Source organism: Garra rufa, chromosome 2 (assembly GCF_049309525.1).
Source record: "Garra rufa chromosome 2, GarRuf1.0, whole genome shotgun sequence".
NCBI lineage: Eukaryota > Metazoa > Chordata > Actinopteri > Cypriniformes > Cyprinidae > Garra > Garra rufa.
Window position 1 is genome coordinate 25,326,951 of NC_133362.1, and position 13,517 is coordinate 25,340,467.

Genomic DNA, 13,517 nt, shown 5'->3' on the forward strand with positions numbered 1-13,517 from the left:
TAAATAAGTGTGAGGAATTTTCATTTTGGGGTGAAACTGTCCCTTTTATATAAAAATTTAAATGTATGCCATTTAGAATCCCGTATGTGACCCTGGACCACAAAACCCATCATAAAGGTACATTTTTCGTAATTGTGATCTGAAAGCTGAATAAGCAAGCTTTCAATTTTTTTGTATGTATTTGTTAGGATAGGACAACATTTGGCCTGATAAGAAATCTGAGGGTGCAAAAAAAAAATCAAATCTTTTAAAATTGTCCAAATGGAGTTCTTAGCCATGCATATTACTAATCGAAAATATATTTGTGGTAGAAAATGTACAAACTATCTTCATGGAACATAATCTTTACTTCATATCCTACTGATTTTTGGCATAAAAGAAAAATCAATAATTTTGACCCATACAATGCATTTTTGGCTATTGCTGCAAATATATCTGTGCGACTTACGACTGGTTTTGTGGTAGGGCTGCAACGATTCGTCGACGTTGTCGACAAAAATCGATAATAGAAATAGTCGACAATGAATTTCATTGTCGATGTTGTCGCCAGACAACCGAGTGAGGCATCTTTCTGCCGAGAGTCGCACATACGCAGCTTCTATGCTGAGCGATAACATACAGAAATGGCGGCGTCCAATGCAGCAGCTGCGCGTACCAAAACACGCCCGTTTCACACATACTCCGTCTGCAGTGCGTTTTTTTTTCCCACACCCATGTTAACGGATTAGAACGTTCACAATGTACGGACTGCAAACGCGTTCTGTGTGAAAGCAAAACGAGTCTGTGCTTCTTCTGCACCGCATACGTAACGCACACGAACTGTAGACGCACTGCAGACTGAGTATGTATGAAACAGGCGTAAAGTTTGGGAGCATTTTAGCCTGCTACGGCGAATTAAAATATTACCTGCATGGTTTGTAAAGCAGTCCTTGCGCATCACGGCAGCACCTCTGTGATGCACGAACATTTAAAGAGAAAGCACGTCGGACAGTTGAATGAAACGGAGTTTGGCTGGCCTCGGTAAGATTTAAATAACATGGAAGCCAATACGTTTTGTTTTGGATATACATTTTTGTTTACTGTTTTATTGCTGCTGATGGTTTACAGGAAGAAAATGTTTACTTGATTTTAATTTATTTTTTCTTATAAAACAAATGTGCCTGTCCATTAAAAAAATTATAGAGTTTCTTAATTTATGCATTTACTGACCGAGCACTGTGCCTAATTGGTTTTAGACAGGGCATTTTTATTTACTTTTAGTATGAATTGGCCTATCAGCAGCAAAATATGCATTTTTCATTGAAGTACCCCCTTCTTTCTTGTGTTTACTATAATTTTCCACATAATTAAAGCAATCTCATGCTAAATTTGAGAAAAATTGAATAATTATCCGATTAGTCGACTAATCGTTTCAATAGTCGGTGACTAGTCGACTATTAAAATAGTCGTTAGTTGCAGCCCTATTTTGTGGTCCAGGGTCACATATTAATGTACTGTTTTTAATAGGCCTACATGTCTGTGGTGGTTATGGCTCTCCATTAAGTTAGCAGTAAATGCCCATGTATTTATGATTGCCACTCTCAGAGGTGTTAAATTTATACTGAAGGTTTGTTGTTAATTTGAGCAGTGTCGAGAAACCATGATGGTACTTCTAGTTGGGTAAACGGTTTGGATTCTAGCGTGATTTATATGACACTTAAATAGTGCATATAATCACAGGCATAATGACAGTTTGGCTGCACATACAGAAATTCACATCATATTTATGTCTGAGTGCTAAGAAGAAATCATTTGAGAATTCGCCTGTGTGTTTATTTTTGTTTGGTTTTTCTTACATATCAAGTAGCTTGCGTTCAGATCATATCTAACTCAATGTCAAGCATGCCAAGCTTTCAAGTAGCTTTTTTTTTTATTTAATCTTTGTGCACATGCGTGTGAAGTAAATGAGCGTGTTTCATGTGCTGCAGAAATCCAACGAGAGGCAGTGGAATTCTGCCATTGAAATCAATTTAGCACTAATGTTATTGAATGATGTGGTGTGTAGAGCTGCAGTAGAGGGTTTATTTGTATTTATACGAGGCGGCGGAGCCTGTGCTTTTCCCCTCCTGTGTGTGAATACAGATGTATTGTTTGGAGGCAATTGAGGTCAAGCATTATGTGCGTGGTGGGATTTTTGTTGTGTATCGTGATTACGTTGCCCTCGGGGAGAGAAGCCCTTTATAGGCAATGAACGCGCACATTTATTTCTGAGCACTAACCAACTCGTCATTTGTATGAAGAGCTGTGCGTATCATTCAGGGGCCATCGATTGGAGCCTTTCAATTGGCACTTAAATGAAAACTTGCAATGTTTATGAATAACCCATCTGCAAATTGATGGTCTGCCAAAATGATTAATAGGCTAGGGATTGATTGCCTGTTGCATAAAACAATTAGTCTGGCATTACTCTCAACAGGTTTCTCACCAGAACAGACACTCAATATTTATCAACACGGCACAGCGGGAGCTCAGCCTGAGTGGCTCTCTTGAGATGGTACAGAGAACATACCCACTAGATGTAGTTTTACTCCGTCTTCTAATGCCCCATCTGCATCTAATATACACCATCCCCCAACAGAACGCTCCGTCTCTTGCTGACAAGCCTTTTGGGAGAGAATTGAGCCGAATTGCTTGCTTGTTTACTCTCAAGTTCTACCGGTTCCTCTTCTCGGGAGACCGGCGTGTTTTTTTTGAGCGTCTGACGCTGAATCTGAGGGCTCTGGTTTGAATGGGCTTACGCAACCCGTGCAGAGATTTAGATGCAACTGTTTGGAGACGTGAGGGTGTGGTGGCAGACTTTCCCGTCAGATTCCATGTAACCTTTTTCTGATCTCCACTACACGAGTCCTGCATGCCACAGGCTTTCGTGGGAGGAAAGATACAGTCTTATCTCGAGAGCTATTCGCTGAGCCTGTTCGGTTCCCTCTAATCTTCTTTTGGCATCAGCACCTTGCGTTGCCCTCGTTCAGAGGGCACTGGCTACACCTCTCGCAGTTGTATAACATCCCATTGCCAATATTTACACAGGCTCAGCGTTGTGTATCACGGCGCTCGATTTTGTGTGTGTGTGTGTGTGTGGTGGTGACGTGCACACACATCCTGCTGGGCATCCTTTATCTTTCATCAGTAGTACCAGATTTATTGCATGTATGTGCGTTTGAAGTCTGTTGTTTTGGCTGCTGCATTTTAGAAGGCTTTTACACAAGAATGTAATCTTTACAGTAGTCAAATGCAGTACGCCTCCTAAATTCAAAGAGACGTTTGGATTTAATTTCCTGTTTGTGGTATCACGTCTCATGCATTCTGTGTCTAGATTTGCATCTGATCTCCAGAGATCTTGGATACCTTGAACGTACTACACTGTGTAGTGCTAGAATGTACTAGGGGTGTCAGAACAACAACATATATTCCTATTGATTATAGGGATAATGTTATGAAATATTACAATATAAAATAACTGTTTTGATTTAAATATATTTTAAATGTAATTTATTCCTGTGATGGCAAAGCTGAATTTTCAGTAGTCATTACTCCAGTCATGTTGCATTTTTTTGGCGATTTTATAATATGCCGAGTGGGTGCTCAAGGAACATTTTCTTATTTTTAGTTAAAAACAGTGATTTTTGCCAAATGATGTTGAAATTTGAAAGCAACAAAACAAACACGGCCATAGCCCAACAGGACCTCGCCCCTATTTTGATATCTCCACCGTACACGTACTTTCACAACCCTGGCGTAATGCCGATCGTGAAGACATCCGATGACACACAAGCATATTCAAACAAAAGCCAACACAGATAAGTTGTGTGAAACAAAGCAAAGTCAATCTGCTAATATCTGTCCTGTGCACTCAAATTGAGCACTCTCTTCTTTCTATCGTTAAAAGACGCACCCCTTACTGCTGATTGGCTACAAGTGTGTTTTGGGACATGGTCTGGTGACGCATTTTCAAAAATTGCTTGGTGAACCTTTGATATTTTTGTGGAAACTATGATAATTTTGAAATGGTTTACAACACTGTAAGTTTCTCTTCACTTGATCAATTTTATACTTGCTGATCAAGTGTTTTTTTTTTTTTACATTTTTTGTATAGTCTAAGTTAAGTAGTCTTTCTAAGTGAAGATCAGTGTGAGATTTTATTGAATTTGTAAGATTTTTAATGTTTTTTTTAAGAAGTCTCTAATGCTCACCAAGCTTGCATTTATTTGATCCAAAGTGCAGCTAAAGTTTTGAAATATTTTTACTATTTTAAACAAAATTCTATTTGAATATAATCTAAGATGTGATTTCAAAGCTGAATTTTTTGTATCATTACACCAGTCACATGATCCTTCTAATATTCTGAATAATAAAAAAAAATTCAGAAGAATAGCATTTATCTGAAATAGAAATGTTTTGTAACATTATTAATGTCTTCATCACTTTTGATCAATTTAAAGCATCCTTGCTAAAAGTATTAATTTCTATAATCCCCGAAAAGTGAATAATAGTGTAGTGTATGTTACAAAAGCTTTTTATTTCAGATAAATGCTGATTTTTGGATCTTTCTATTCATCAAAGAATCCTGAAAAAAAATATTCAACAGTTTTAAATATTGATGATGATGATGATGATAATATGTTTCTTGAACAACAGATCAGCATATTAGAATGAATTACATTTTTAAAATCTATTCAAATAGAAAACAGTTATTTTGAAAGGCAAAATATTCCAAAATTTGAATGTTTATGCTGTACCTTGGAGCAAATAAATGCTGGCTTGGTGAGCAGAAGAGACTTCTTCAAAAAACATTAAAAATCTTATTGTACAAATACTTAGGACTAGTAGTGTGTGTATGTATGTGTATATATGTGTGTGTGTATAAAACGCCTTTTTTATCATCTATATTAACTTTTTTATTACTATTTCTTGGCTTAATTTTAATATAATTGATAGCATCACCACTATTAAGTTGCATTTCCACTGCACTGCCAAATTCACTGACCTGATCATTTTTATCAGCAGCCATTGTCAGTCAGACAGCACTCAATTCAGTTCGAGTCTATACTACCAATACTGCAGAAAGGGTAGCATGGTTCTTACTAGTATATTTATTTTCATAACGGTACTTCGTACTAAAGTATCAGTACATCTAGCATTCCTACGTTGAGCGATTTGAGATTGATTAGACTCGTGTTGGTACTCTTTCTCTGCCAGGAACTGCTTTATATCTGGCACGGCGTATCTGTCCTCTATAATCACATGCTTAATAACTAGCCGGCTCCCTTGGTTTGTAACCACCTGTCTAGTTTGACACCCGATATTCAAACAAAGCTAATCAAAACACATGCCAGATCTTTTATCTTCCAATCTGTACTCATTGTCTATGCCACTCATGTGCCTTGTGTTTAATAATAGTCATACTGTGTTTCCAATCTTGGCGTGTGTGAGTGTGTATGTAAAATGATTTAATGCACTTTTGATCTAAGTGGAATTTAAAGAAATGTTGCCAGTAAAGTTAACATAAATTATAAGCATGCTCTTTTTTTTCCCCCTCTCTCTGTAGCCACGTGCTGATCCCATACCCATATGCAGCTTCTGTTTGGGCACAAAGGAGTCCAATCGAGACAAGAGGCCTGAGGAGCTGCTGTCCTGTGCTGACTGTGGGAGTAGCGGTAAGACCCTTGTTTGAACTCTCAGCCTGAGCAGTGCCTATATATGGACAGTGCATCATCTCAACGTCTGTGCCAAATGGCAGAAAGCAAGTTATCATATAACTGTTGTGAATCAAACTTTGTAACTAACCATTTAGCTGTAAGCAAACCAGCAATTTTTGTTTGGACACCTGCTCATAATTGTCAGTTGTTTTAAAATTTTTGGAATGAATTTTCAGTTTAATGATTTGTCAGTAAAACAGTATTTCAGTCATCAGCAGTGGAAAGTGATAGCACATGATGATTGTGATTGAGTTATACATAGAGAAAGTGATGCACCGAAAGGATCAATTTGAAGGAAAACCAAAACTTTTGTAACTTGTTGTTAGGAACACAACTATCAATGCCATTTAAGTTATGTATTATGTAACTTCCGTCAGTTGGTGTCTTCATTCTACAACACAAAGGCTACTTTTTGTAGTTTTAAATGTTGTTTAAATAAGGGTTCACAACAGAGATTCTAATTTTGTGTGTGTGTAAAATGGATCACAATTCCGTCTAAATAACAGGTTTTTATATAATATATAAAGTGCATCTGTACCCTTATGTTACAAATAAGTGTTGGTTAGTCAGTATAAATGCATGGGGCAGATAAGTGCACATGTGCAGTCTGTTTAAGAACAGGAAATGCTCTTTATTAATCAGCCAGGATCCAAAATGCAAACTCAAAATATGCCTTCTATTTTGAAGTATTTGAATTGCCAGACATTGTGCATGCACAATTAGGAAAACAAATCTGAACTCAATTTGCAATGGAGTTTGAATTTTGACCGCAATATAGTTTCACTGTCTTGTATGAGATTGATGCGCAGCAGTGTTTGTCCATCTGCATTTCTCTGCATGCCTCTCGTCTCCTCGCATCAGAGCGGGTGCGCTTGTCTCATCAACTATAAACACTCTTTCTGACAAGATATCATCTTCATTAGCGAATGTTTGCATTAAATGTTTAAACCTGGATCATTTTACATGCAGAGTGCTTTTGCTCCACGTCTATATTTCTGTTGTTCAGTCAGCTGAATTTGTGCAATGAGACTGTATAATCTTTGAAAGAGCACATATGTGACCCTGGACCACAAAACCAGTCATAAGGTTAAATTTTACAAAACTGAGATGTATACATCATATGAAAGCTCAATAAATAAGCTTTCTATTGATGTATGGTTTGTTAGAATAGGACAATATTTGGCCGAGATACAACTATTTGAAAATCTGGAATCTGAGGGTGCAGAAAATCACCTTTATAGTTGTCCAAATTAAGTTCTTAACAATGCATATTACTAATCAAAAATTACATTTTGATATGTTTACAGTAGGAACTTTACAAAAAAATCTTCATGGAACATGATCTTAATTTCCTAATGATTTTTGGCATAAAAGAAAAATCTATAATTTTGACCCATGCAATGTATTTTTGGCTATTGCTACAAATATACCCCAGCAACTTAAGACTGGTTTTGTGGTCCAGGGTCACATGTGTGTTGTGAAGGCTATTGATAGCTTGTACACTACCAGTCAAAAGTTTCTACTCAAAAGTACAGCAAACAGTAAAATATATTTCAGAATTTTACTATTTAAAAAAACTGTTTTCTATTTGAACATATTAAATGTTATGCATTAGAGGTCGACCGATATGGGTTTTTCTATAGCCGATGTTTAGAGGTCAGGGTCAGCCGATGGCCGATATGTGCTGCCGATTTTTTTTTTTTTTTTTGGCCGATTTTTAGGGCCGATATCTTGAAGTTCTTCCCTTTATTTGCACGCTAAAATGTCACACTAATAATAAGTGGATGCACATCATTTCTAAACTTAACATCATGAATAATGAACACAAGGAGCCATCTTTCGGATCCGATCGTGACCACATTACTCGGGTTCAGATTTTAGAAAATGTAGTTAATGTTTACATCATTATTGATTTATCTCGTCCACGCGCGACCCACCCACAAGTAATTAGAATGCATTTTATTATTACCAGACCCGCGGATATAACCACCCTCTGTGCATCACTGTCTCCGAGCGAGGCGGAGTAATCTCAACGCTGCATTGTTTGTGAGAGCCGTCGCCTTCACCCCACACACAGAGTGAAATTCTTCGACTCGGATACAGGAAAAATAAAACAGAACTTATAACACTGGGGCTAATATGTTAGCAAACAAGCTGCTGATCGTTTTCGACTACAGTCTTTAAACTTAACTGCAAGTAAGCAAACCTTTAACTAGCCGTAGCATTATGCCAGTTCCCGACGGTTCTATGATTTTCTTTAACTAACTGAAAGCAACACTTCATAGTTTACTATTAATATATAGTACATATATGGCCATGGGACTTAGAAATATTAGAATTTAAGCCTTACCTTTATCTCTCAGAACTGTTATTGAATCTTACAAAAGTTTTGGCTTGGGGTCCTTCACAGCAGCGTTCCACCGCACCAATAACACGGGGCTGCCCGCAGACGTGCCTGACTTTAAATCGGCGCTACTAAACACGGAAATCGGCCGATGCCGATATATTAAAAAATGGCAAATATCGTCCCGATATATCGGCTGGACGATATATCGGTCGACATCTATTATGCATTTCTGTGATTTCACAGCTGAATTTTTAGCATCGTTACTATTCTGATTTGCTGGTCAAAAATTGTTGAAAACAGCAGAATTATTTCAGGTTTTTTGATTAATAAAAAGTTCAGAAGAACAGCATTTATCTAAAATAGAAATCTTTTGTAACATTATAAATGTCTTTATCATCAATTTTAAAGAATCCATGCTAAATAAATCATTTCTTTCTCAAAAATGATAATTTTTTGTTACAGAAGCTTTTTATTTCAGATAAATGCTTATATTTGGATCTTTCTATTAATCAAAGAATCCTGAAAAAATGTACTCAACTGTTTACTAGTTATTAATAATATTAATGTTTCTTGAACAGCAAATGAGCATATTAGAATGATTTCTGAAGGATTGTGTGGCACTAAAAACTGGAGTAATGATGCTAAAAATGTAGCAAATTTATTTACAGGAATAAATTACACTTTAAATATGTATTTGAATAGAAAGCAGTTATTTTAAAAAGTAAAAATATTGCTGTATTTTGGATCAAATAAATGCAGGCTTGGTGAGCAGTGTGGTGTAGATTTTCATGTTTGGGTAATTTGTGTAGGGCTATATGTTTGAGAAGTGTGGCAAAATATCTCAAGATGCTTGAAGGCTGAAGAAGGCTGTTTTTTTTTTTTTTAAAGTATAGAAATTGTCTATTCTGTAGAAGTATTGGCAGAAGGGTTTTACACAATCACAGATGGATTCAAGCTGAAAGGTGTGCAGTTTATAAGATGTTTCTTTTTCCCCCCGCTTCAAGTTGGCGTGCTTGTTTCTTTTCCTCTAATTTATTTATTTTTTCCCTCCTCCAGACAGAATTGCCATGTTCCTGTTAAATTACCTGCTCTTATGTCGTAATTTGTTTTGAACAGTGATTTTGAAATGCCACAAGGAATTGTTCTCCCGGTGACATTTTTATGGCTGAGTTTGACTTAACAACGCAGAGGTGGTTTTCATTAAGTGTTCATGAAAGTATAGAAAATGCGCTCCCACTGTAAACCGCAGCTGGTTCGCAGCCCTCAGGGACAGGAGTGCATGCTTTTACATGACTATAACGGATCGACTGCCATTACGGTGTACGCGCGTACCATTTCTGCCTCGTTAAGATCAAATTATCCTTAATTAGCCGCTCAGAAGTGTTTGATAATACAGTGCTTTTAGACACCGATTTTGGAAAGTCTTCACGCATGGCTTTTCGCATTGTTGATGCCACGTGTAAATATTTAACTGATCCACGGTCGGGGGAATCTTTCATTTGATTCGTTTTGATGTTCTCTCTCCGCTTGATTAAGCCTCTGTTAACATTTATCCTGTAATGTTTCAGCAAGGGCTTTTGTGTTTCCTGCCAAAGTTAAAGGATTAGGTAATGTCGCTCTTTTAATTGAGCATGTTTGGAGGCTCTCACTCTCTCTCTCTCTCTAAAGCCTGTTTGTTTTATTCCACATTTCTCCTCAAAGGCCATCCATCATGCCTGAAGTTCTCCGCTGATTTGACTGCAAATGTCAAGGCCCTGCGATGGCAATGCATCGAATGCAAAACATGCAGTTCCTGTCAGATTCAGGGGAAGAATGCTGTAAGTTCTTTTCAAATGCACTGATGGCCTTGGCCCAGTTCCTGCTGGCATCTTTTATAGTGTCAGAGCACTGCTTGTGTTCTGACACTTTTACTGCAGGATGTTGTTTACTTGTGTTGTGTAGATTGCATCTTATTTTTTGCGTGTCTGACACATTGTTTCTCTCTCTCTCTGTGTGTGTGTGTGGATCCAGGACGAGATGCTCTTCTGCGACTCCTGTGACAGGGGTTTCCATATGGAGTGTTGTGACCCACCGCTCTCCAGAATGCCAAAAGGTACATTAGGCTTTTGTTTGCCTCTGTGGATTTTTCCATTCTCAAGGTGAAGCTGTTAAATGTGCCATTACACAAAGGCTTCTGGTTACATAATAGTAAGATGATATGTACCTTGCGTCCTGAACTATTTAGTGGCTGTCTCTCTCTCTCTCACCCTCTCTTTCCAGTCTCTTTCTCGTTGTTAATGATTTCGCCTCTGGCTTGCAAATGACTGTGCTTGTCCTTTTCCGTTAATGGCAGTTTGTCTGAAATGGGCATGTAAGTGCCAAGATAAAAAGGAGCAGCATCATAAAGTGTTTCAATAGAGCAGAACAGGTTCATTTCACTTAATTTTACAAGAGCCTTCAGTACTGAATGTCTGAAACTGCTGGAGGGAGGTGACATTCTGCCATGCAAAATCCCATCAAATTTCATTTGGGTTCTGTTATGGGTGAAAGAAAATGCTTTAACTAAAACTTGCATGTTAAGGATGTCAATTTAACACTAATTTAGTGTGATTAATTATAGCAAAAATAACTCTGTTAATCATGGCAAGAGACGTTAACAGAACAGTGAGACCAAAGATGTCTGTCTGCATTTCTGCTATAAGAATGCTTCCTGTGCGAATGGCACTGTGGGACTATGACGGTCTACTGCAGACAAAATGACAAACTTGTAGACTGCAAAGTATGTTCGCATTATAGTTCAACAATAGATGTTTTCTCAATATACCATTTGTCAAGATTTTCATTTATGCCCTTTATGTAAAGAATACAGAAAGTTATTAAGGCTCTTTGGTTGCCACTGTGAAATTGCTCCCTGTTGTACGATGTGGTGTGCATTTCTGCACAAGATGTCTGAGAGCTTCAGTTCTGTACTAAGCATTGATGCAAATTTAGCTTTCATTAGTGAAATCTGATAAACTAAAGGTCTGATCATTCAATTTGTGTTCATTTGTTATTTCCCTCTGTAAAGACGATGAGAAGGCTGAAGCCATGTCAGAAAAAGTGCACCCCACACAACTTCAAAGCCATTTATTCAGTGCTTCCTTGTTGGTGGGTTACCTGTAGAAAGCTTGTTTTTCTTTTCTTCTCAAGACAGTGGAAATGAAGGGAAAGGCACAGCGGGTCATCTCTGCTCAGCACTACAAAGACATATCTGAAAAGTGTCACGGCTGCAGACATGATGAACCATCCTTGAAATGCTTCTCTCTTTTTGTCTCACCCACTCCCTCTCTCTCTCTTTTTTTTCACTGGACCTCCCCCAGGAATGTGGATCTGCCAAGTATGCAGGCCAAAGGAGCAGGAGGGAAAACGGTTGCTACACAAGACAGCGGCCCAGATCAAAAGGCGATATGCAAAGCCAGGAAGGCCAAGAAAAAATCTAGCACATCCAACAATGTACGATAAGTCATTTCATCCATCACGTTCGTTACGCTTCAGGCTTAAGGTCACAGGTCTCACATCAGTATGTTGCCTAAACTGTAAATGCTCTTTGATGATGGCCTACTCTGATTTTTGTCCTTCACAACCTTGCCTTGAGAGTACATGTAGGTTTTCATAGCCTCTCATCCAAAAGGTTTAAAATTAGCATGGCTGCTACAATGTACTTTTAGCCTGGGGCATTCTTTGCAAGTCTATTTTTAACATATGGCTGCATAGTAGGAAAGCTGTCAGTCGGACTGGGTGAGTCTGGGTCAGCACGCTTTTAAATGTGCAAGACTTGAGGGATTACATCTCTCCTAAAGGCTTGATGAGCACTGATAGACACGGTGGAACGTGTTGTCGAAACTGTGAAATCAGGCTCTTGAACCAAGACTCAGGCTTAGTCACAGTTGAGATGTGCGCACATTCATTTGTGGCTCGTGTTCTAAATGCAACCATCGTCTGCTTTCACAGGTCTGACAGTGGTGGTCCGGGATCCGTTGAGCTGTCTGAAAAAGCACGGCATGGTAGGGGTTCCATAAGCACTTTCTGTACCCCACCCTCATCAAGCACCTTTATACCCACCACAGACGGCAGGAGTCTCACTGACCCCCTCACATCCACACCCACCCTCACTACGTTGCCCCCAATCAACAAGAAAACCAAAGGTCTCATTGACGGGCTTTCCAAATTTTTCACGCCATCGCCCCTGGGTCGCCGGTTGCGCGGTGAGGCGTCGGGCTCCTCGAATCAGCACAGGCAGAGGAAGCGGGGCTATCGGAAATTCCACGGCAGCATGACGACGTCAGGTGTGAGGTTAAACGCCCCGTCTAGCGTTCTCCTTACCCCGTCCCCCTCGCAAGGACACAGCCCCATCTCGCTGAACCCCGCCCAGTCGTCCTCGCCCTCCTCCGCCCACTCCCCCCACAGCTCCTCCTCCCAGTCTAGCGGCCCGTCCCTCAGTAGTCTCCCAGGCAACAACCAGCTGAAGGGACTGTTTGATGGACTGTCTCACATCTTTACCACTCAGGGACAGTCCCGGCAAAAGGGACTCCCCAGCTACGCACCGCCCAAGCGAGCGCGCCGCAGCCAGGACGTTTCCACCTCGCCCAAAATGTCCCTGCAGCTGCAAGGAAAGAAGTCTGTCAAGGGTTTCGGTAGTAAATTAGCATCCCTGTCCGGTTCAGCCTCAGGATGGCCGCCCAAGCGGGGCCGGCCGTTTAAGTCGGCGCTCCATTTCAAACGAACTCCCTTCTTGAGAAAGCACAAGCTGCTAGGCAGGTTTAGGTTTAAGGCCTCCCCGCAGAGGGAGAACATCACACCAGGGAAGGGCAGATTGGCAGACGGAAGAGTAAAACCTGACCCAAACCATGGTAAGCACAGGGGCCTGAACCTCCAAACGGCCGACTGGCTTTTTCATCTTCAACCGTTTTACTCATCTTCCTCATTTTCAGAAGCAAAATAACATGGATTTTTGTTTTTCAACTAATACTGCATCTCTGCATTTTTGGTTTTAACCTTTTTCCTTCAGTATTTATTAATTCTGAAGCCACTAAAGCCTTAGATTTCTGCTCTCTGCTCACGTCCTCATGCTGCTCACACCTGCCTCTCAAACCCAAGTTATTAATGCTTTTTCCCTTTAGTAACAAGCACTTTAATGTAAAGTGTTTGCATTTCAAATGACCCTTGCTCCTGGTTTGGTTCCCTCTCAACCTCTGCACAAATGAAGTATTTGTTTAGAGGTCACTGTTGCCTAGAAACAAACTGTGATGTGTGGTTAGAGGTTTGAGGTTAGTGTGTTGGCCAGCAATGTTGATATGAGCCTTTCCTATCAGCTTTCCTTTCCATGACTGTAGTGATTTGCATGCTAGCAGTTGTGATTTTGAATGCCGTGTTATCAAGTCCAAGTTAGTTAGTGCTTGTTTATATTAGCTTTGGGT

The 13,517-nt window shown here is 39.4% G+C and overlaps 1 protein-coding gene across 2 annotated transcripts in view; it reads left to right on the forward strand.

The window, feature by feature from the left end:
- kat6b (K(lysine) acetyltransferase 6B) overlaps positions 1-13,517 on the forward strand; it is a 39,705-nt gene that overhangs the window by 10,953 nt on the left and 15,235 nt on the right. For both annotated transcript variants that reach the window (XM_073833942.1, XM_073833941.1), the window contains exons 3-7: positions 5,585-5,693; positions 9,784-9,899; positions 10,093-10,174; positions 11,421-11,553; positions 12,052-12,950. In XM_073833942.1, the coding sequence (XP_073690043.1) occupies positions 5,585-5,693; positions 9,784-9,899; positions 10,093-10,174; positions 11,421-11,553; positions 12,052-12,950 (1,339 nt within the window). The remainder of the gene's footprint in view (positions 1-5,584; positions 5,694-9,783; positions 9,900-10,092; positions 10,175-11,420; positions 11,554-12,051; positions 12,951-13,517) is intronic.